Source organism: Leptopilina boulardi, unplaced genomic scaffold (genome assembly GCF_019393585.1).
Source record: "Leptopilina boulardi isolate dan_hultmark-lab unplaced genomic scaffold, ZJU_Lbou_2.1 LbouV2_377, whole genome shotgun sequence".
Taxonomy (NCBI): domain Eukaryota; kingdom Metazoa; phylum Arthropoda; class Insecta; order Hymenoptera; family Figitidae; genus Leptopilina; species Leptopilina boulardi.
In genome coordinates, this window is record NW_026137948.1 from 760,935 (window position 1) to 786,844 (window position 25,910).

The window sequence follows — 25,910 nt, forward strand, 5'->3', positions numbered from 1 at the left end:
TATTATAAAAAACCAATGATTACCTTTAAAATAATTGGTATTTTTTAAAAAAGGCTTAATTTATGTTTGGCACATATTTAAAGTATTTAATAATATTAAATACCTATGTAAAACATGTTATTTAAGTTTGTGTACAAAATGTCATATTTAACCATTTTTTTCTGGATATTATTTCAATTTCAGTAAATTGGAACAATGCTAACAATAATTCAAATACTTATTAACACAGTTCAAATTTTCTTTTCTTTATTTAAAATTTTCATTTTCTAAAACGATTTTCTTCTCAAATTATATATATTTTTTGTAATTCATTAAGTTTTTATATTTATTCATTTTTATATATAATTGGTCTAACATTATCAAATCTTCTCGTAAATTCTTTTCCTTTTTTGCAATTTTTTAAGTTTTTGATTTTTCTTTCACATTTTCTTCACATTGTATTATACATTTTTTTTAATTTTCTAAAATTTTCATGTTATTAATTCTTTTTCAATTTTTCTAAAAATTCTCATGTTTTTCTTCTTTTTTAATTTTTCGTCTTAAACTTTTCGACAATATTTAAATATTTTTCTCTAAAATTCTTCTTTTATTTTAGGAATTCTTGAAATTTATTTATCAGTTAATTATTTAATTCTTAAATTTTCTCAAGACTAACTTTTGATTTTATGTAACTACGAGAATGTTTGTTATTAATTCAATTATTAGAAAAGCATTTTTGATAATGTTATAATTTAACACCTGTACCCACTGATTGTGAATCTGAATTTGTAAAATGTATTCCACGTGAGAAAAAGAAGTACATATTAATTAACTAAAAATTGTAAATATTATGTAAGTAAACAAAAAAAATTTTAACATATATGTTTTCTAAATTTTTTTGTGCTCTTGCGATTGGTGAAAAAAAAAATTTCAAAAAATTCAAAATTTGACCCTTTTTTCTGAAAATCAAAAATTTTTGGATTTTTTTTTAAGTTTGGTCTTTTTTTAAAATTTATTTTTTTTAAAAGTTAAAAATGTGCATTTTTACCTCAAAAAATATTGAGATGTCCTTTTTTGTTATTTTCGAGATATTACTTAATTAATTAATTAATGTCAATAAAAATTTATTTATTTTATAAACGAATAAAAGTATTGTAATTCTAACGTTACTAAATGAAAGTTGACATAATTCCGCATCCAACGAGCCCTATATGAAGTAACTTTACTTATTTGTGAAATATTTAATTTTTTATTAACATTAATTAATTAATTAATATCTCGAAAATAACAAAAAAGGACAGCTCAATATTTTTTGTTGTGAAAATACACATTTTTAGCTTTAAAAAAAAATAAATAAAAAAAATAAAAAGGACCGAACTTAAAAAAAAATTCGAAAGAATGTTTAATTTTCAAAAAAAGGGTCAAAATTTGAATTTTTTTGCACCATTCAAAAGACCAGGAAAAAACCTTTCGAAAACATTTAGGACAAATTTTTCTTCTTCTTTCTGTTTAAAAGTTACAAGTCTTCAAATATTCACTGTTTAAATTTTTCAAAAAAATTCAATCCCCTCCCTCTTCGACATTTTTTGAAAAAACCTAACAATACTTCGTGCTTACATTACTCACCCCTAGGGCTAAACTATGTGCAAGTTACAGCCCGATCCGATCAACTTTTTTTTCACTAATTTCGCTACAGGAATTTTACCCCATATGAGAGATTCTTTTTCAATCGCCCCAGCCCAAAAAGTCAATGTTCTGGGATTGGCTTCATACTTTGGTAAATTGTTGTCCTATATGATAGTAATAAATCCCTAAAATGTAAACTCATTAAAAAAATATTTGTAGAAAGTAGAGGGGGTTGAAGTTTTGACGTTAAGGGTAACATTGTCATTTTTAAATCTGTATAACTATGACAAAAGTTAATGAATTTTCATTTATCTATAATGAATTTTAAAGCATTTTTCACGTACTTTTCAAAAATGTATACGAAATTAAAAAAAAAATTTCACTTTTTTTTCAAAATCAACCCTTAATTTTCGATTTTACCCCTTCGGGTATTTTTTTTTATTTTCATTGGAAAGTTGAGGTTTTTTCCCACTCTCTTAATTTGAATCAGTGAAATTTCACTGGTGAAATAGCTAGAAGTCGGTTACTGAATCATTTAGTGAAATTTTCACTGAAAATCAGTCATATATCACTGATTTCCAGTGAAAATTTCACTAAATGAATCAGTCAATCTGTATTATCGGTAATGGGTAAAACAGATTGACTGATTCATTCAGTAAAATTTTCACTGAAAATCAGTGATATATGACTGTTTTTCAGTGAAAATTTCACTAAATGTTTCAGTAACCGACTTCTAGCTATTTCACCAGTGAAATTTCACTGATTCAAATTAAGAGAGTGGGAAAAAACCTCAACTTTCCAATGAAAATAAAAAAAAATACCCGAAGGGGTAAAATCGAAAATTAAGGGTTGATTTTGAAAAAAAAGTGAAATTTTTTTTTTAATTTCGTATACATTTTTGAAAAGTACGTGAAAAATGCTTTAAAATTCATTATAGATAAATGAAAATTCATTAACTTTTGTCATAGTTATACAGATTTAAAAATGACAATGTTACCCTTAACGTCAAAACTTCAACCCCCTCTACTTTCTACAAATATTTTTTTAATGAGTTTATATTTTAGGGATTTATTACTATCATATAGGACAACAATTTACCAAAGTATGAAGCCAATCCCAGAACATTGACTTTTTGGGCTGGGGCGATTGAAAAAGAATCTCTCAGGTCTGTGAAGTTGAAACCCCCAGTTAAATATTTTTTCATTTTCTATATTGGATTCGTTTGTCCATAATAAGTTCACGTTTGTACAACAAAAATTTTCATTTGTCCACCTTTTGTTTTTGAAAAAAATCAAAAAAATTTTTTTTTTAGATTAAGAACCACTAAAAAATGCAAAATTAACGGTTTCAACTACACGTATCGTTTGTCCAGAGTTAGTCCACATTTTTTGCAACAACAACAATTTTTTTTTTTTTTTTTTTAATAAAAGTATACAGCCTTTGACCTCTATGACAAACTTTTAATAAAGCAAAAATAAAGGTTTCAACAAAATTTAAAAGATGGACAAATTAATTCAAGGGTTGATAAACAATAAAAGAAATCATTTTGCTTAAAAACTAACCACTAATGAATTGTCATTTCCCCTCTTATATCACAAGTTTTCCAATTTTCGCAAGTTTAAAGGGTGGACAAATTAATTTAAGGGTTGGATAAACGAATTCAATGCTTGGACAAACAAACAAAGTTGATAAACGATAAAAAAATCAATTTGTTTAAAAATTAACCACTAATGAATGGTAATTTTCCTTCTATTATCACAAGTTTTCCAATTTTCGCAAGTTTAAAGGGTGGACAAATTAATTTAGGTAAGGGTTGGACAAACAAAGTTGTTTAAGAATGTATTTAGAACTATATTTTTGAGTTAAGACAATTTAAAGTAGCAATATGCGCTTTATGTTTACATTTTGTATTGTTAACGTGTAACAAACTTTATTTATTCGGGTTATTATTTTTTGCTAAAATAGCATTTATGTTAAAATTATTGTTTTATGAGTAATAAGGTTGTATATACTTTGCTTGAAACTCCATAAGTATTGTGATATGTAACGCTTAACAAACATACAAAATGTAAACATAAAGCGCATATTGCTACTTTAAATTGTCTTAACTCAAAAATATAGTTCTAAATACATTCTTAAACAACTTTGTTTGTCCAACCCTTACCTAAATTAATTTGTCCACCCTTTAAACTTGCGAAAATTGGAAAACTTGTGATAATAGAAGGAAAATGACCATTCATTAGTGGTTAATTTTTAAACAAATTGATTTTTTTATCGTTTATCAACTTTGTTTGTTTGTCCAAGCATTGAATTCGTTTGTCCAACCCTTAAATTAATTTGTCCACCCTTTAAACTTGCGAAAATTGGAAAACTTGTGATATAAGAGGGGAAATGACAATTCATTAGTGGTTAGTTTTTAAGCAAAATGATTTCTTTTATTGTTTATCAACCCTTGAATTAATTTGTCCATCTTTTAAATTTTGTTGAAACCTTTATTTTTGCTTTATTAAAAGTTTGTCATAGAGGTCAAAGGCTGTATACTTTTATTAAAAAAAAAAAAAAAAAAAAAAAAATTGTTGTTGCAAAAAATGTGGACTAACTCTGGACAAACGATACGTGTAGTTGAAACCGTTAATTTTGCATTTTTTAGTGGTTCTTAAAGATTATGTTGTAAGAGTTTAAAATTTTTCCACACATTATTCTAGATTATATCGAGAATCAAAAACATTAGTACGAAAGGAGGAAAATTGTATATTTTTTTCCTGAATCTTTTCTGGTGTTATAATCGCTCCAAAAAGTAGAAAAAAAATCCTTGATATACATTCAAACGCAGTATTTTATCAGCTTTCCAACCATCTAAGTTTCAAGTCTCTTACTTTTTTCTGTCTTAAAATATTTTGCTTTAAAGTCAGCATCAAATTTCCACTTTACGCTCGTCAAGCGTACCTACAATTTCTGACGGTATTGTATTCTTAAAAAAAGTATGTCCAGGTTAGTAAATGAAAATTAGTCGTTTTAGAGAGACAACGTGAGAGTGGTTTTTTTAGACCAGTGGCGTAGCGCTGGGTGTGCGAAGTGTTGAATCGCACAGAACTTCGCATACCTAAGGATCTCGGTATAAACTGCTGGAGTGAAATCATTTTAGAACATTTAAAAAATAAATTTTGTAAAAGTTTGTTACTTTTAATTTTAATAAAATTTGGAGTCGAAGGAAAATTTAAAAATAAATTTTGTAATTTAAATATGCAAACATTGATGAATGTTTTTTTAAATCCTCTTTTGTAAAAGTTTATTCCAACTTATTTTCAGTAGGAATATCCTAAAATAAAATAAATAAAAAAAAAAATTTCCCCGTGCAGAAATTTTGAACGGACCATGGCAGGATCCACTTTGGGAAACACCAAATCTGCATGAAATACTGTATCTGGTTGGAGACACGCAGAAAAAGCCCTATTTCAGTCCGACACACGATAATATGAAGAAATGAAAATTTTATTAAAGAAAAATTCTAGCACATAGAATTCTGTCTTCTGAATATTCTGAACAATCAACTCATTGTCAATACTTTTTTTGAAACACCCCACCCTATTTACAAATAATATATTATGACTTAAAATGTTTAAATCAAAATCTAGTCTTCCCTTAACAGTTTTAACTAATTGTCATGGTGTAATGTAATTTTCATCTTTAAAATTTTTCATTTAGTTGCTGGGCGGCCGTGGAATTATGGTAAGCTAAACAAATGTTGTAGCCAACGTATAAATTCATGGATCACAGAACAAGGGTTTAAAATAATTTGTACATGTATAAAGCAGTTAGAATTTATGGCAGCACAACGCATTGAACGAAGTGTTCAGGTATTTCAATTCTATATAAGACTATGGGACAAGGTTATTCTAAAGGAACTCATTAAATTTTGGAGAAAAAAATCTTTTCATAAAAATAAAACATATCTTTTGAGTACAATAGGCATTGTTGCTTATAACTGGGATAAAGAACGAATAACTAATGAAGAAATGGAAAGGTAAAATTTTAATATACTTTTGTACATTCAAAATTATAAAACCACTTACAAAAAACATATCGCAAGAATAGTAATGAAAACATTTTTGCACTACTTTTCTCCACTATCGGATATTGCAGGGTGAAACTTGTTTTGCACTGTAAAGAAATAATTTATTATACTTTTAGATAATTTAAATTTATGGAATAAGGAAAACCGGAGACCCATGAGGCACTTGTCATATTTAAAAATGTACAAGTCGGTATCGTTAAAGTAGAAACTTAATGTTAAGTAGTTTCGATATGATTATGTTTGCCATATAGTGAATGACTGGGATATCATGAGTCAATCAAACTTCTTGGAGACAATACATGTAACAAGCATTTACACACAAAAAAATTAATGGTAAATTTAACTACATTTTAACTATTTCTCCTAGTTCCCGGAGGCGCCTATAACAAACAGTTGTTGAAACAACTATGTAGAAATTGTCGCATTAACCTAACAGAGAAAAATCCCTAAACTCTGGGGAATGAACGCATGACCCTAACATTCGCAAGCCGACAACTTAACCATCTAACCACGCACGCACGCTAGGATGGCTTGCATGATATTTGAGGACATTCTTGTCACTATGCATTTAATTTTACTATCGAATGTAGTCAAATTTACTACTTTTAATAGTTATTATCTTCTTTTAATCAATACTTCTCGAAATTTACATAAAAACTTTTTCAACTGCTAATAATAGTAATATTTACTACAAAATAACAGTTAATTCTACAACAAAAATTACATGTTACACTTGAACGACAGTCTTTACATTAATAGTGTATTAATAATAGAGTAATAACGGTAGTTCACTCAACATTTTATTAATCAGTAAATTCACCCTAACAGAAACCGGCCGGTAGAGTGGGGGTATAGTGCTTCCCTTCACGGGGCTAATTTGGACACTGACCCCTCGAGCTCCGACTTTATAGCCCGGCCGGTAGAGTGGGGGTATATGACTTCCCCTCATGGGAGTGAAACGGTCATCGCCCGAAAACAGTATGTAAGTCCAATTTTTTCTGAAACTAATAAGAAATGTTTTTTTCTACTACACAAATCCTAAAAATGGATTTAAACTTTAACTCTTTAACAATTGAAATTTTAAAAGCCATTTAAAATCACATGACAGTTATTTTAACTACAAATATTAGTAATTTTAACTAGATGGAATTGACTACTAAAATTTTATTACCACCAACTGTGTAAGTTTAGTTAAAATGGTTCTGAATATGGTACTTTTAACTCCTTTTTTTAACTACACATTTTGTCATTTTTACCAATGCAATTTTTTTGTGTGTAGTCATTGTAGACACATTCTGTAATTTAAAAATTATTTTTTTATATTGTAAGTTTAATATAATGCATTATACTTTTTTTTATTTAAAGTAGGAACTTAAGGGGGAAGTCTACTGTGACAAGGTAAAAAACAGGCCGATTTTCCGGATTTTTTTCTAACAAAATATGACTCGTACATTAAATTAAATTAAACCGTCATCTTTATTATATATACAAGTATTTGTAAAAAAAATTTCAAGTTTTTGTTTTAGATCACCCAGACGTGAGATTTCATGTACACCGTTTGAGCACCTAAAAAAACAGATTTTCGCTTGAAGGAGTGCCATGTCGGCAATTTTGAATATTTCGACTTGAAATTTTTTTTACAAATACTTGTATATATAATAAAGATGACGGTTTAATTTAATTTAATGTACGAGTCATATTTTGTTAGAAAAAAATCCTGAAAATCGGCCTGTTTTTTCCCTTGTCACAGTAGACTTCCCCCTTAAATATTACGAATCAAGTGTCTAATATTTTATATCTGATATGTTACACTAAACCGGAGTCATGGGACCCCGGTACGGAGATGAATGTTTTTTTTAATGTTTTTCAAAATATCTTATCACATTGATAATAGGATTTCTAAAAAGTGTCTCATGAGTCCCCGGTCTTCCTTATTAACCTATTAACGTCCATGCTTAGACACATGGAAATATCTGAAAAATCAAAATTGCCCAGTGAGAAATTGCCAAGACTGAATATTGGCTAAATATTGGACCAGTTATTTTAGCCGATATTGGACCAACTCTGGGAGTGTAGAGACAAATGCCAAGACTCGAATTTCAATATTGGCCCAATATTCAATCAATATTAAAAAAAACAAAAAATCAGACTTCAGCCAAGATTAAAAAAATTAATTATTAAAACTGAAATATATTAAAAATTTTTGTTATATTTCTATATATTTTATATTTTATTTTATATTTTATTATATATAATAACATTATTATTTCCCTTCAGATCAAGGGTTATATATAACATCATCCGCAATAAACGGAAGAAAAAATATTTTCTCACGTCCTGCTAAGCATTAACAATTATCAGCTTAATTAAAGAGATATTGTAATGTTTATGTTGTTTATGAGAGAGAAAAACATTGTCATCTGGCGGATAGTTGGAAAGTTAACGTAGCGCTAAATTCAAACTGCATGAAGGAAAAACTGTAAGTATAAAGAATTAAAATTAAAAAAATTATTTTTCACCATTATAACATTAATTAAGTTTTGTTTAATGCAATAGTATGCATTCTTAAGTGAATACATTTTCAAGTAAATGATTATACTTACAGTTTTTCCTTCACGCAATTTGAATTTCGCGCTACGTTAACTTTCCAACTATCCGCCAGATGGCAGTGTTTTTCTCTCTCACAAACAACATCTATCGGTTAGGGTATGTAGTTACGATGGTAAATAGGTTTCTCCTATTAAGTATTTCATTAACCTAATCATATCTGATGAGGTAGAAATTTTATTGACCTACAGTCAAATTTGTATGTACAAAACTCGTACAAATATTTTCGTGCATGGTTTCTGAAAAAAGTGGATCGCCTCTCGCTGCTAGGGTATGATCCCAGAACCTTCTTATTGCCATGCACGAAGATACTTGTACGAGTATCGTACGTACGTACAGGGTGTCTACAAACCGGGAAAACCGGGAAATAGCCGGGAAAAAAATGAAATTTTTTCTGTTAATGGTGAAATTCTTGTTGAAAATTTAAGCGAAGAAACACTTATTGCTCATCGAGTTATTCACGATTCCGTAACGAAATTAGGAGGTCTTCAAAATGTAACAATTACAGAATCACTGCTTCTTTCAATGAGAGGTGCACGTAAAGGGTTGCAAGATGCTTTGGATAAGCGTAAGAAAGAAAATATCGAAAAGGAGAAGACTAAAGAAAATAAAAGGAAAAGAGATAACGAGGAAAAGGAATTGAAAAGCAAAAAGGCAAAATTGTTGTCAGAAACTGCAGTTCAAATTTCTAATATTGATGATAAGTTGAGAAAGTTACAAAGATAATAACATTTCTAGTCGAATAGTTTTGTCTATAAGCTTTGATTATTTCAAATAATTTTACTCGTCGTTGAAATTAAAATATTAATTTCTTGTTTATGAATTGTTACTTAAATGTTTCAAAGATTCATGAGTATTTAAAATGACTTTAATAATTTAATTCTGTGTAGTTTTAAATAATAAATTATGTTTAAAATCCTATGTATTTCTCAAGTTTTTTAACTATTCTTCGGCAATTAAATAGTAATATATTAAAAGTATAAAATATATTTTTTAATGTTTTTAAAATTGTTTAAAGTTTATTTTTCATGATTATTATTAAATAATTAATAATTGATTAAAATTAAAGACAGTATCTACTTTATAATACAATGTAATAAGAAGAATCTTCAATTTCTTAAAACCGGGAAAAAACCTGGAAAAAACCGGGAATTTGAAATGGGAAATTTTGTAGGCACCCTGGACGTAGCTGATAACACGGTGCTACAAAAAAAAATTTTTTTTTTTAATATACTTCTTATGAAACCTATTGGAAGTTGTAGGTCACAAAAAACTAAGAAGAATGGTGTATATGAAATTCTCCATACCCTTCTAAATTTTCATTTTAGAGCCAGAAAACCATTTTTACGAATGTTTATGCATAAAAACCTTTGTAACTTTCTTATTTATGTATCGATTTCAAAAATTTTTTTCATCTTGAAACTGAGAAACAGAGCTTTTTATCCCATATCCGATATTTTTGTTTAAATTAATATTTATAAGAGGAAAATTGCAAAAATGTTCAGAAGTTGTCATTTTTCTCGCAATTTTTCAACTTTAACTGATGTTTTCATCATTAATTTTAATTTAAACATTTTTTCTCTTCTAGCGCTATTAAAGCGTATTAAATTCTGCATCCAACGAGCCCTATTTGAATAGATTTTGTATAAAATTAACTAAATTATTGTAGTTTTTCTGTTTACAGGTCTAGTAGCTGATTCTAGAACATTACAGTTTTTTTTTCTTTTTCATTAATAATTTAATTAATTTTTTAATAATTTTAAATTAATTTAATAATTTTTTAATAATTTTTATTTAATTTTATAAATGAACTGTAAACGAACACGATTGGATAAAAATACTCCAAGTTATGAAGGTTTTACTAATTTTTGTCATTTTTTGCATTTTCAGAAATAAAATAAATTCCACTTCTTGTATCAGATCTTGTACCAGATCTTGTGCACGATCTTGTACAAGAAAATATATTTAATATTTTTATACAAGAAAAAGTACATGTTCTTGTACATATTCTTATGCAGGTTCATGTACATGTACTTACACATGAAACCGTTCATATCCTTGTAAAATTATTACGCAGCTGTAAAGTTGTAAGAAAACTACTGCGCAGTCTTTAAAGTTTTTTATTTTTACTAAACGAAGACATAAATAAACATGTACAAGAAGATGTATCAAATCTGGTGCAAAAAAAAGTACATGAACCTGCACAAGCATATGTACAAGAACACATACAAATGTACATTTTTTGTACAAGATTTTGTACAAAGATTTTAAATAGGGTATAAAATAACAATTTAGAAATATTTCTATTAAAACTATATGAGAAATCTCGAATTCCAATTTACTCTTTATATTATAGTAAAGAGAAAACAACAATAATTCAGTTAATTTTTTACAAAATCTATTCAAATAGGACTCGTTGGATGCAGAATTTAATACGCTTTAATAGCGCTAGAAGAGAAAAAATGTTTAAATTAAAATTAATGATGAAAACATCAGTTAAAGTTGAAAAATTGCGAGAAAAATGACAACTTCTGAACATTTTTGCAATTTTCCTCTTATAAATATTAATTTAAACAAAAATATCGAATATGGGATAAAAAGCTCTGTTTGTCAGTTTCAAGATGAAAAAAATTTTTGAAATCGATACATAAATAAGAAAGTTACAAAGGTTTTTATGCATAAACATTCGTAAAAATGGTTTTCTGGCTCTAAAATGAAAATTTAGAAGGGTATGTAGAATTTCATATACACCATTCTTCTTAGTTTTTTGTGACCTACAACTTCCAATAGGTTTCATAAGAAGTATATTAAAAAAAAAAAATTTTAGCACCGTGTAATTGTTAATGCCTAGCAGGACGTTAGAAAATTTTTTTTTTAGTTTATTGCGGATGATTTTATATATAACCCTTGATCCGAAGGGAAATAATAATGTTATTATATATAATAAAATATAAAATATATATAAATATAACAACTAATTTTATTATATTTCAGTTTTAATAATTAATTTTTTTAATCTTGGCTGAAGACTGATTTTTTGTTTTTTTTTTAATATTGGTTGAATATTGGGCCAATATTGAAATTCGAGCCTTGGCATTTGTTTCTACACTCCCAGACTTGGTCCAATATCGGCTAAAATAATGGACCAAGATTGGCAAAAGTGCTCCCAATATTGGACCAATATTCAGCCAATCGTGCTTTTCCCACTGGGTGGAAATGACTTTTGAAGTTAAAAATTGTTTACAAAAAAATTTGTTTAAACAAATTGTTATAAACAAATGAAAAAATTAATGAATTTTTAAAAACTAACAACTTCATTCGATTCTGCGGGAAAAATTACTAAAGGAACATGTATGACTTTTTCAAAATTTTCAAACTATTTGTTATAAATAATTTATAATCAAAAAATGCACTGTGATTCACACATTGAGTCCATGCAAAGAGACATGTAAATATCTGCAAACTCAAAATTGGAAACAGTACTGCGGTAAAACAATTACTTCTGACGTTAAAAATTGTTAAAAAAAATAATTTGTTTAAATTGTTTAAATTTACAAAAATGATGTATTTTCATAAACTAACGAAGCCATTCGATTCTACGGGAAAAATTACTATAGCAACATATATGACTTTTTTCAAATTTTCTTTTTATTTGTTTATAACAATTTGTTTAAACAAATATTTGTTTTGATTCCGTAAAGGTCTCTGGCTTAAACAAAGCAATCTCTCTCTCGCACAGCACCAGATATCCCTGGATATTTTAAAAACATTCTGGGATATTCTGAGGATATACGCAAGAAACTTTAACAACATTCTAGAGTTCGGTGGTTCAGATATCCTCTGAATACCCTAAATGTCCAAAGTTATCTATATGATATTTCTGGACATACCAAATATGTCCTGAGAATATACCTGGAATGTCTTGAAAATTGCTTGCACACTAAAATTTCTTGTAAACTTTGAATCTTTGAGGTTCCTAGAGTATTTTTGAACGAAAAAGAAAATAATCGCTAGAGCCCTTTTCGAAAAAAAAATTTCATTTTTTTTAATTCATAACACAGTCATACAAAAAAATTATCATCTATAGCTGACCCAAGTATCCTACCCCCATGTATTTTGGTGCGCTGAACACGAATCTAAAGACATATTTGCTCTTTCACGTCAGGATTTTTTCCTAACCTCATAAAAAATGTCAGATTTTATGTAACACACACATTTTTTAAAAATTGATTGGATTTACCTAAAACTCGTTTCTCAGGGTTTTTAGGGTTGTTGGAAACGAATATGAAGTGAAATTTTCAAAATTCAAAATGGCGGATCCAATTTGGAGGACTAATTTTTAAATCTTTTTAAGGGGTTAGTATCACCTCTTTTTTCAAAAAAATCGATTTTCTAAATACTGCATATTCTTGTAGTACATTTATGTAAAAATGCTATGGAAACTATTATTTTGGTTGGAAACTTTGGTAACATATCGAAAAACGGGGTGCAATGCAAAAATCACGCGCTCATAGAGCATACTCTTTGCGAGTACAACGTATACTTTTATATATCGACGCCCTCCCGTTCATAAAATGCTAATACACTCGAATCTCGATACAACGTTCGCTTGTTATTACGAACACCAAAACTCTTTATATAACGACAAAAATTTGTCCCCTTTACCCCCACCAATTTAAAAAAAAACACGATCGAATTTAAATATGTAAGCTATTAGATTCATCAATTTAAAAAGTTTTTTGTCGCTCAATTAACTTGTATGAGGTTAAATAGTAACCAACTACATACTTAATTAGTTTAACCGCAATATTTCGGTAATTACAAACAAATATTTATTTTTTGAAACCTTGTAATTTCACTTATAAAATAATCAGAAATTACTTACTTTTTTATCCGATTCCATAATTGGAAATTAATATCATTCGTATATGTATACACTAAAGAATGTTTATATTAAATGTCAAACAAATTTGACATATTGTAAAGTTGGTTACAGATAAATTCACGTTTTTAAATAGAATGTGAAGTGGGGGCCCCTCTTGTCATCGTTATATCGAGATTTTAAAGTCCCGACCTTGTCGTTATAACGAGATTTAAGTGTATTCTTTTTGGTCTAAATAAGATAATTCTAATTGAAAAAAAGTGCAATACAATATTAACCAAAAAAATTGTGCAAGATAATTTTATTTCAATATTTAATGCAAGACAATTATAATTTAAATTTGCGTGCAATATAATAACACGTAAAGCTGGGGACAATATAATTCCATCAAAAATGTTAATGCAAGACAATTTTAACTTCTGAAAACGTGAAACAATGCTTACTCAACCTCAAAATAATAAAAACCTGTAAATTAAAATTTTTTTTAACCTTTATAGAAATTCAATTAGTTTTATCATATGGCTCATTATGTAAATGAAAAACAATATTATATTACTTTTTTTATGAAAATTAATAGGTATAGTAATACTTACTGAATGCGATGCAAATTCTTCGCCGTTTTTACATTAAAGTACTTAAATTCATAAATAATATTATGCAAACCGAAATAGAGTATTCTTAAAATATCAAAGGCTTATTCTATTTTAAAAAATATTACTTCTTCAATGTTTGGAATTTTTTTTTAAATATTATTTCTTCAATATTTGGTATTTTTTTTTAAAGAGAAATTTCTAATTTACATAATGTAAATGTATTAAAATCGTGAAAATCAACATTTTATTTAGGTATTTCGTCCATTACTCGAAAAAACAAACTAACTATTTTAGCACCAAACTGCTTTATCCTTTATTAGTATGCAATTTCGTTTACCTATTAAAGTATGAAATAATGCTTTTTTAGTTTAAAGTAAGTCCATACTAAATAAGTATAATGGTTATACTCTTATAGTAATAGTAACGTACTTTAAAAGCATAAAATTGATGCCCGCGAAGTACGACATATAGTCTATCTAAAATAGCAAGAGCTTCTTCCTTTTCTTCCTTTTTTTTCGTGTAGGCTAACTTTATATTACTTTTAGTATAATAACGGATTATAATTATACTATAGAGAATAAATTATTATAAATGTATAATAGACATTTAAAAAAGAAAATAATTCCAACTACAATTGTAAATTAATTCACAATCAAATCTAAATTTTTTTTAGTAGTTTCGTCAGTTTTATAAAATATAAAATTTTAAATTTTTTCAATTTTATTATATAAAATACTGTCTTGAATTTATAATGAAAACAAAATCTTAGGTTTTATTAAATATTAATAATTGAATGTCTAGTTTCTCAAAAATGCATAATCTATAGATTATTTCTCTCACAAATTTTAAATCGACAAATTTGTAATTCTACTTTAGGATTATATTCAATAAATAATTATTAACGCGCTTTGAATTTTTTACTTCTCTCCGTCACTCGAATCTTGATTTTTGGTAACAGTGTTTCTTTCTGGAAAAGAGTCATAATAATTGTGATATTGCGGTAGAATAATGTTCGTATTACATAGAGTTTTAAAATCTTTTAATTTTGCAGCAGATTCCTTGAAGGCTCGTATATGCGGCTCTAGAAAAATACTTTTTGACATTTACATGGGATTTTCTTTCCTTGTCACTAAAGTTTCGAATTCTGAGTCAAATAAAGTTTTGTAAAGCAATTGATTCCGATTTTCATGAGATGCAAATATTTGTCTTAATTTAGAAATTAGTAGAGGTATTATTTTTAATTTATTCTTATTTTGCACAGTTTGTAACCAATTCATCTGAGGTTTTGTTATTTTGGCTGAGTCTATAATATTACTCCAATCACTTAAAGTGAAAATTTTTAGTCCCTTTGCGTGTTTAATGTTAATATTATATTTAGATGCAGCATAAACGTACATTGAAAATAGATGTTTATTTCTGTTTTGGTCACCGCAGTTGTCCGACCATAAGTAAAAGTCTTTAATGCCTACAGAAACTTTTTTTCAATGTAATTAAGTAAGCAACTAGCTATTTTATTGGAGCCTTTCTTCGCATCGTTCTCTGTCCACAGATAACAATGTGCGTTGTGATTTACAACATTATATATGGTAAAATTGTAGATGGAGAGTTTATGCTTATAATATAAAGTACTGACTTCTGTTTTCGGAGTATTTAGTACTTTCTGAAAATCAAATATAATCATACATGATGAGCTTTTGGTTTCGTTGGAAAAATTTTTATCAGCTTTTTTAGCATTCCTGGCTATATTTTTATTTTCAATGTGAATTTTATATTTTTTTCCATTGTTGTATTCTTATAACCTTCACTTAGCTCGCATTGGTATTTCTTAAGTTTGAAGAAACCAATATTAAATTGGGTAATAACTTTTCAAGAATATATCAAAAATTTTATTTTTATTAAAATTTCAAATTGTTAGTTTCCAAGAATTTTCTTTCAAATTATTCCCGTTATTATTATTTTATTATTAAACTATTATTTATTTATATAATATCTTTTTAAATTTATTTATTATTCAAGTTAATAAACATAAAAATAATATTTATAAATTTAATGAAAATAAAAAAGAATTACTTCTTTCTTTCATTGTTGCCTTGCTTTCTGTTTATTTATTCACAACATTAACACAGAAATTACTGGAAATAAATTCGGAAGAACTGGGGATTGAACTCGGGTTCGCCGCGCATAAAGAAGCAACCTAACCAATCAAGTGTGGATGGAAAAAAATCTTTCCCTTAAGCTGCAAGTGATCTCTCATTGGTTAACACGTTGTTGACTAAAACGGTGGGCTAATTCAAAACTGGTTCCAAAGAAACACTTGAATATTCTCATTATAAAAATTAATTCAACTATCATATAATGTAAAAAGTTCATTAAAATAAATTTTTAAAACTGTAAATTATGAAAAAAATCAATTTTTTAATCAAAAATAGTGTTTAAAAAATTAATTTTTTTATCAAAAAAAGTGTTTAAAAAAATTTATTTTTTATCAAAAATATCGGTGAAAAAAATTAAAATTTTAAATCAAAAATAAAGAACTATTTTTTTTTATCAAAGTGGTGTTGAATTGAATTAAGTTTTAAAGGAAAAAAAAGAAGTTTTTTTGTAAAAGAAATCATTTATTTAATCAAAATCATTGTTGAAAAACATTAATTTTTTTATCAAAAATATTACGAAAAAAATTAATTTTTTAATCATAAACAATTTTAAAACAAGTTGTAAATTCAGATGTTCATTACATGAACATTTTGCTTCCTCTTTACAATCAGCAAAAAAATTTGCTTCCTCGTGGAGAAAGCATTAACATTGAAATAAACATACAAAAATAATATAATAATATAAACATTAAATTTGAGTACCTATAGATTTGAGTTAAATTTAAAGAATTAATGGAAGTTAACACTGAAAATAATGTTTAGGTCTACTTCAAAGAATTCTAGGCGCTACTGCTAAATAATATCGCTCCAAATCGTCGTCCCAAACGTTTAGTTGCGGTGTCTAAATTTTATAGCAGAAAAAATATAGTACTTGCACTTAGAAAATTTAGACATAAGTTCTATATTTCACATCTAAACGACAGTAAGGTTATATAGGTATAACGTCTAAATATTTTTAGTAAGATTTTCTAGGTGATACGTCTAGCTACTATTGACAGAATTTTTAGCTGCAGTAAATAGAATTACTAGGTAGCTAACATTCCTTTCTTATATATATATAATATTTATGACTAATAATTTAATAAATAAAATACAAGAAATGCAATTAATGATATAAGTTTATTAATTGTATTTTAAATATACATATAAATATATGTACAAGCAATACATATAAATATTAATTTATAAAAATATGTAGAGTATTTTATATTCTTTTTAAACAATTTTTAAATATTGGATGAAATACACTATATAAAAATTATGTTTAATTCGCAGTTTTTTAATGCACATATATTCAAAAAATATCATAGCTTGAGTGCAAAAGTATATGCCGTTTCGAAGTTTTCAAACAAAATTATGATATTTTTTTAAGTTTTTAGTTTAATTGTTTAATTTCCTTTCGAATACTTTTAAACAACTTTAATAATGAAAAATAAATAAATCCAATTTTTTTGTATAATAGGTATAATAACGCATAAAAAGCTTTTCAGTATCAGACACAGTATTTAAAAAAATAGAATAACAATTTCTTTCATTTCAACATTATAAAAACTTATATAAAAAGGGCTAGTATTTTTAAACTTATAATTTTTTGAAAATTTAATTTCACTATATTGACTTTTACTAAATAATAATAATATATTTTTGCACCCATGCTAACGTCGATTCATAACAAATAAATTTATAAGATATGATGTAGAGTAACACATTTTTTAAACCTACTTTTCTGAGTTTTTTAACTTCTCCTCTATTATAATTTCCACTAATTTATTCTGGTCTTTTTCTACCTTGAGAGATCGAGATTTATTTGCTTGAGCTAAAAGACAACGTCCACTACCAAATTTACTCAAAAGACTGCGCAGGTCCTGATATGAAAAAAGAAACATGTTTTTAATTATTTTAAAATAATATAATTGAATTCCAATAAAATCTTTCGGGTTATCTTATAGAATCTGGAAATAATGGAAAAGGTATAGAAGATTATTAAAAGTTTCTGGAAACAGGCCTCGAATCGACTTGAAAACATAAAAAAGTCGCTTTAGTCGTATTACTTTACAAAAAGAATCGAAAATGTCGATTTTGTAATTTTACAGATTTAATTGGTTATATAATAATTTTTTTATTAATTATTATAAAGCGTTTTAAATATATTAATAACTATTATTATTTATTAATATTAAACTGTTATTAAACTGTAAAATATTTTCAAGGTTTAGATTAAAAATTTTAGATTTGAGATTAAAAAGAATTTGAAGATTCTTTTTTCTTAACAATTTTTGAAATCTTACTTATTTGTTTATTTATTGATTTAAAGTAAATTTATGGAAATTATTTTCAGATTTTTAATAAATAAATAAATAAAATTTTTGAGTTTAATCAGTCAAAAACTTTGAAACTCAGTTTTTTAAAAAATGTATTCAAGATCAATTCCTAGAAAATTGTTCAGTCAAATAATTAAAATAATTTTTAAGTTAGAAAAATTCTCAAGATTTTAAACTCATAATTTTTTTTATTTCTTACGCCCTAAAAGCCGATTCACTGACAAAAATCGAAAATGTCATACAATTCGAGGCCTAGAAAATCATAGAAAATGTCTGGAATTTTTAAGTTTCTAAATTTTTTATGTTTAAATAATTTTTAAAAAACAAAAATTTTTAAGTTTAAAAATAAAATAAAAATAAATATTTACCCATATTTCCTTAGTTTCCAAATTCTGCTGTGATGTTTTAGGGATTTTTGCAAGATGAGATGAATCATCTGCATTTCTTTTTTTTACTAATTGCAGAAGGATTTGCAACATTTTCACTATTATTTTCTGCGGATGTTGTAAAAGACGTATTTTCAGGATGTGTCGCGAAACTGATATCCTCCTTAGTAATTTCTATTTCGATATAATCTTTCTGGACAATACTCTGACCCTGCAAAAAGTGTACCAAAGAATATTAAATTATAATAATTTTGCTTCCTCATAGAGAAAGTACTTTATATTACATATAAATATTTAATTTTCATTCTTCTTTAAATGAATTAACATTTATTTTATTTTTAATTTTAGGTTTTGCATTTTATATTTATTGTAAATTTGTTACATAAATTTAATTTTATAAATTTATTGTAAAAAACCTACCTTCAATAAATTATCAGGTGCGAATAGCTCTGTAATTTTTTTTACAAATCTAATCCTGTGACCTGCTACAGGTATTAGATTTTCTAAAACTCCTGACCATTCAGGTATATGCAATTGGCTTAATTCATCTAAATCTATTTTTTGAGCTAAAAAATTTAATAAATATATATTTTCTAAATAAATTATAGAAGATGTGCCGATTTTGAATTCAAAATAATATAATTATAGAATAGATTTTTCTAATTACAAACATAACCTACAATTTTTTCAAAGCTATTTCAAATGCATTTGAGAAACCATAAAAACATAAATCTTGTATAAAGTTATTTATAATATGAAATTTTTATATACACTACTTATGATAAACTGAAATTTTTACTTTTTTAAGCTATAATAAAAAATAATCAACTTACAAAGAAATTGTACTTACCGCAAAATCCGTCGTAATATTCATCTAAACCCCACGTAATTAATACGTCCTTAAGATTTAGAACATCTTCATCAAACATTATTGCACAAACTGCTTCTTTAATATAATAAAACTGAAGTCGAAAAACATTGAAAAATAACTCCCTTTTCCCCTCGCTTGCAACACGCTTGTATGATAGGTATGATAGGTTATGAAGCGGGAAAACTAATACCGTAGCAGTGATTATGCGCAGTACACTTATACTATATAGCCATGTCACCCAAACTTTCTACCAGAACTGTTTATGTGAAACTGTATTGGTAAGACTGCTAGACAGTATAGCCAGAAGTCTTAAATCTTTCTCCTAAATTTTCTGTGTCTAATAGCTAAACCATTTTTATATCACAACAATCCAGTTTAAATTTCCCCCCATTAACGTATTGCAAACGTACTTATATTTATCCAGCAATATATTTATAGGAACAGTACCGATATCATTTTTTTCAGTGTAAAAAATCAAAAATTCACATTTTAGCTGAAATTTCTAAAAATTAATGAAAAATAATGTATAATTTATAATTATTTACAATTATATCGGTTTGTTTCAATGCAAGGAACACAATTATTTTATATTTAAACTTGAATGTAAATAAACACAAAATTTTTCTGCTAAAATGTGTATTTTATATTTTTTAACTTTCATTAATTTATTAAATTTACCTCAAATTTAAATTTTATATAGGTATACCAATCGATTCGTTTTCATGTAAGGAATACAATTATTTAATCTATAAACTTAAGTTTAAATAATCACAAAATTTTATAGCCAAAATGTGAATTTTTGATTTTTTAATTTTCATTAATTCTTTAAATTTAAATTAAAACTATACTTTATATATACCGATCGATTTGTCTTGACGTAAGGAATACGATTTTATTATATATAACCTTAAATTTTTCTATTTAAAAATTTTTTAGATTAAAGAAAAATTTTTGGAAAAAAGACGATAAATTTTTTTTTTTGAGGTATTTTTTAAAATCCTTTGGTCAGATTTGAGATATTAATATGATAAATGAGCCTACCAAATTTTATATGAATCCATTAAAACCTGTTAAAGTTATCTTCTAAAAAAAAGGAATCCACACACACACATACATCCGGACAATTGATCAGGATCTCATATAACATGTTTCTGTATAGAAAAAAATTTGTTTCCGCCACTTTGAAAATTTTTATAAAGCAAAATATTAATTTTTTTAATCAAAAATATTGATGAAAGTAATTAATTGTTTTTATAAAAAATATTGCTGAAAAACATTAATTTTTTTGGTCAAAAAGATTAATCAGGAATTCATTTGTTTACGAATATTTTTTATTAAAAAATTAATTTTTCACCAATATTTTTGATGAAAAATTACCATTTTTCACTAATATTTTTGACCAATAAAATTAATTATTTTCACCAATATTTTAGAAAATAAAATAAATTTTTTTGATTAACCTTTTATCAAAAAAATATTTTTAATGAGAAAATTAATTTTTTCAGCAATATGGGTCAGCCACTTTATTTTTATTTTTAAAATTAAAAGAAATTACTTATGTAGAAAAATAAAAAATTCTATGGTCTCAATAGTACGTCACTTTTTATTTTGCATACCAAAGTTTAAGTAATATTTATATATTATGAACTAAAAAATGTTGGTGGACGACTGCTGTTGCTAAAATTCCTTAAATGGCCGACTACTGTATAATTCACCCTATTTTTGATTAAAAAAAATAAATTTTTTCAGCAATATTTTTTATAAAAACAATCAATTTCTTTTCACTATTATTATACATGTAACCTTCTGAGCAATTGTCACTACTTTGGTTAATATTTCGGAATGTGGAATTAATCCGAAACAGTCTGGTTTAGAGTCGGGTTTCTATTATCTTGAATTAGTCCGGTTATGTCCGAAATAAGTATTATTTGTGTGACTAGTAAATCCGGTCTAATCCGAAATTTGATCAGACTGACTTCGGATTAGGCCTAATTAATTTCGGATTCACTAGTTACTCAAATCGGGCAAATTTTTGATTTAGCAGGACTAATTCCGGATGAAAAAAACCTGATCATAAATCGTATTATTTCGGAATTGTTCCGGATTCACTAGTAAAAAATAACAGATTAGTTCCGGATTTTACCAGACTAATCTCAGATTCACTAGTTGCGTACAATCGGACTAATTCCGGATTAAATCAAATTATATTTGTATTCACCAGGTATTTACAAACAGTATTGTTTTCTGACTTAACCGAACCAATTCCGGGTGACAAAAAAATTTTTCTGTTAATTATTTTCGTTTCAAATATGTCTTACCATGCTTTGAGAAACCAGGTTACTTTATAAAGTAATAGGATCAATTCTCTGAAGTAAAAAAATAATCTTTTAATTTACTGTAATTTTATAACAACAATAAGAGTGTTAACGTTAATTGTTAATAATTAATTTTAAAAACATTGTAGAGATTACTCTGTAATTATTTTGTTTTCTCTAAATCTGAATTAGTACACGGAAAAACTTTGTTCAAGAATCATTCCTGAATTTGTTCAGGAACTGAAGACGCGAGAAAAATTCTGCAAAATTTACAGAAAAATACAAAAATCATTCAAGAAAATACTTGTATTTTTATTATGACATTGGAAAACTTCTTGTTAATGCCGCGATCGGAATATCTCAGTCACTGGGCGTTGAAAGTTTCTTGAACTGTTTTAGAAGACACAGTACAGTAACCAAGCACTAGGCAGGGATTGGTTGCGTGAAATACGTTTCCAATGCATAATACCATAAGAGTAAATTTTTTTTCTCGCAAACGTAAAAATTTATTCTAAAACAAGTTCAAGACTTTCTGTAGTGAGTTTAGGAAGTTGTCTTGAATTTCTCTACAATTCTTATAGAAATACTGCTTAGAATTTTTCAAAGAAAATATAAATAAGATTTCTTAAATTATTCTCATATCCTCAGTTCTTGAACAAATTCAGGAATGATTCTTGCACAAAGTTTTTCCGTGTAGAAAACTAGAGTACCATCGACAGAAGTGGGCCACTAGCTACTTTTGTTTTCACAATTGACATGTCTGTCAACCGAATTTTTTTCTTATAATTATTGACAGGAGCTGAGTTTTCAGTAGACATTCAAGTGTGCAAACGCACATTTGTGTTCTCCAGCAATTAGTGCTAAAAAATACATACTTTTCCTTTTTTTTCCTTGAGAAAGATATCGTTATTTGCATAAGTTATTTATTGAATTTAATCGGATAAGTAGCCTTTTTTATATTAATAGACCTAACCTTAAAAAGTGTAAAAAGATTTTAGCATATTGTCGCGTGGTATTCTTGCCACGTTATTTCGAGTAAAATTATGCTTGTGGACAGAAATGGGCCACTGCATTGACGTACTGCTTCGACAATTAGTGTTTTTGTATAAATTAAGGAAGTAGTTTTTTTAAATTAATTTTGCAAAACGTTAGGTAATTCCATTCTCTACAAATAGACGCAAAAAATTTTCCAAATTTATAATTTTTTAACATTCTATACCCTAAAATCCAAAGTGTGGCCCACTTCTGTCGGTACTACCCTACTATTTAATAGTAAAGCCGTGAACGAATCGGCCCTATTTCAATTAGTAAAAAATAACCATTTTTTAGTAAAAAAAACAACCAATTTAACAGTAGATAATTAAATTATTGATAACCTATAAAATTAAGGAAAATGTATTAAATTAAACATTTCCTTACCTAAATCATTTTTCTGTGCAACATTCTTTATTATTCTTAATTAATAATTAATTAAACACAGTTTAAATTTAAAATTGCAACTAAAGTTGCTCTAATAAATTAACGACTGTTCTGATTTTTTATATAAATTCTCTACTTTTTTCCTGAACAAAATTGCAGATATGAATGTCAAGGCAATTTTCGCTTCAGCACGTTAAATACCCATTATAATGAAAACAAATATAGAAGACCTTCTGTTGGTTCTCCGTAAACATCGTCTTTTTATCTATATAAATGGACACGTTTAAATTCGGTAATTCTTCGTTTACAATAGCTATCAGCCTGGGCGGCTCAGAAGCTTCTGGCATTGTGTGTGATAGCAGCGTATTTTCCTAAAAAAATGAAAAATAAACATAATGACAAAATATTAACTATAAACATACAATAAACGTAAATAATTAAATAACAACTTACAGGAAATATGACATTGAAATGATCAGTAATTTTTAAGATTAACAATACAGTTATCTCATCAGTGCTTTTTCACTGAATCTTGTTGTTTCATTATAAAAATATTTCAACAACTTTAGAATAGCATCAGTCCATTGATTTTAATTATTATTTATATTAATGCCCATGAGTATTTCAAACTCTTAAATCATCTAAAACAAAAAGAAAATTTCCTAATTTAAGTTAATATGGCTAAGTTAAATTTAAATCAAACTGTAAGCGCTACTCTAATTCAATTGAAGATCTTACTATAACCAATCTTTTAATTTTTAAAGCTAAATAATAATGTAAATGTTCTGCAGCCGATTTGACTTTTCTGTCATCTTTCTTTCTTTTTTTACGACACTGTGTAAGAAGTAGTTTAAAAAAATTAAAAGATGGTAATTGTTTACACATTTCGTCTTTCATGGATAATATGATTTCTTCATGAGACTTTTCCTCCATTTCTTGATTTGCAATTTTTTTCTTTAATCGGTTAATGTATTGGATATGATTGTTTCGGCATCTTCTCATCTGGATTATCAGAACATTCTGTAATATTTTAATACACATTAAAATTTATTCATATATTAAGTTTATATATTTATTAAAGGATCTCATAAAACGTCATAACATTGTTTTTAATTGCGGTTCAAGAAATTTGTAAACGGTTATCGAATCGTTATAAGATATCCTTTCCAATAAATTTTGAACGAACGAATTTATTTTACAATTAAACAATTAATTTTGCATAATCAACGCGTACTTATACCAATTTTTATTTCAATCCATTTAGTCTATTCTCAGATATGAATTTTTTAATTAAACGCTTTAAGGGGGGAAACTCGTGTAAATGCACGTTTTTTCAGGAATTTAAAAAAAACTGGTAAAGTTTATTGAATTAAAGTAAAGCATACCATAAAGTACACAATATAAGCTTCATAAGAAAAATTTGTTTATTAAAAAAATATTACAAAATGGTGGCGTTAAAGGCGTTTGAAGTTGCATCTTTGATTTTGCGCCGTGCAGCCTACAGGTCACAAATCTCAACTAAAATTAAAAATCAAAATTTTTTTGTTAAAATACGCAAATACGCTTTTCATGACGAAGAGAAAACAACAAATTTTTTTTTTGAAAATTTGGGACCATTTTGAAAAAAATCACTTTTTTTATAAACAATGTTCAAAAACGAATTGTTTAAAAATTTTTTTGAAAAAAAGAAGCTCGACATGCAATATCCAGTAAGATAAAGAACATTTGTGTTAATTTTGATTAAAATCAGTTAAAAATTGGCTGAGTTACATTGCATGGCGCGCGAAAAAACACGTTTCGAGAGTAACGCGTATTAAGTTTTCGATACATAAAAGTAGTGTTTTAACTATTGCCTTGAAGAAGTTATGTATTCGAAAATAACTACTGCACTAAAACAAAGATTTACTATCACTTGCTTATGGTGCTTGCAGGGTAAATCGATGGGCAAGATTCTGCTCAGACTGTTTAATGTAAAACAAAAATTCAAAGCTTTTCTGAATGTATGATAGATTTAGTTTTAGAATACGTAGGATATTTTAATAATATTAATTTTTGTGGATTCGGCAGCTGTTTGAAGGAAAATGTCGATTTTTAAGGCAAAATTTTTTCAAAAAATCTATTGCCAAAAAAACCAACAAACCAAAAAAAATCCGCTACGTACGCATTAGTAAATAGCGATAAAAAAAAAACTTTGGTCGAAGTCAATCTGATCAAAACTGTTCGAGCTATACAGCCCATATCGTTTTAAAAAATGTCATTTCAAGAAAAACGCGTTTATAGTTTTGACAAGCACTTTATTTTTTTATTTGATAAAAATGAAGGAAGTTATGATTTTTTAAAATTTAACGTCATCGAAGGCAGTGTATTTTTGAAATATCTTTTTATCTATTGTACTAATGAATAAAAAATTATGCTGTATATGAAATTTGTTCACTTTTTCTCAAATTATTCAAATATGTGCTCAAAAATAACATACCTATAACGGAAGCAACAAAAAAATTGAAATTAAATTTAAAAAATGAGTTTTCTCAAAATTGGACACTATCGATTTCTAATTTTTTTTCACTGCAATCTCTGATGATTGAAAAAAATTTTCCTTTATCTGCAAAAGTGGTGTTTTTAGTTTTTAAATTGCTGTTTACAATTTTTAAACTAGACGCAAAGATTTACAGTATGTATTTTT

At 26.6% G+C, this 25,910-nt stretch overlaps 3 protein-coding genes across 7 annotated transcripts in view; 1 reads left to right on the forward strand and 2 right to left on the reverse strand.

Annotated features, from left to right (window-relative positions):
* Positions 1–25,910, reverse strand: part of LOC127287886 (pseudouridylate synthase 7 homolog) — a 757,063-nt gene that overhangs the window by 266,698 nt on the left and 464,455 nt on the right. The window lies entirely within an intron of this gene.
* Positions 1–25,910, forward strand: part of LOC127287889 (stAR-related lipid transfer protein 7, mitochondrial) — a 179,775-nt gene that overhangs the window by 3,875 nt on the left and 149,990 nt on the right. For 2 of the 4 annotated variants that reach the window (XM_051315040.1, XM_051315041.1), the window contains exon 2: positions 5,311–5,629. In XM_051315040.1, coding sequence (XP_051170997.1) covers positions 5,311–5,629 — 319 coding nt within the window. Of the gene's footprint in view, positions 1–5,310; positions 5,630–25,910 lie in introns of those variants that run through there. The other 2 variants (XM_051315042.1, XM_051315043.1) reach the window with 2 other exon arrangements.
* On the reverse strand, positions 18,645–19,920 carry LOC127287900 (uncharacterized). The gene is made up of 3 exons (XM_051315057.1): positions 19,473–19,920; positions 19,043–19,188; positions 18,645–18,833 (listed from the first exon to the last, which is right to left on the reverse strand). The coding sequence occupies exons 1-3, from the start codon at positions 19,549–19,551 to the stop codon at positions 18,669–18,671; spliced, it is 390 nt and encodes a 129-aa protein (XP_051171014.1). The 5' UTR covers positions 19,552–19,920; the 3' UTR covers positions 18,645–18,668.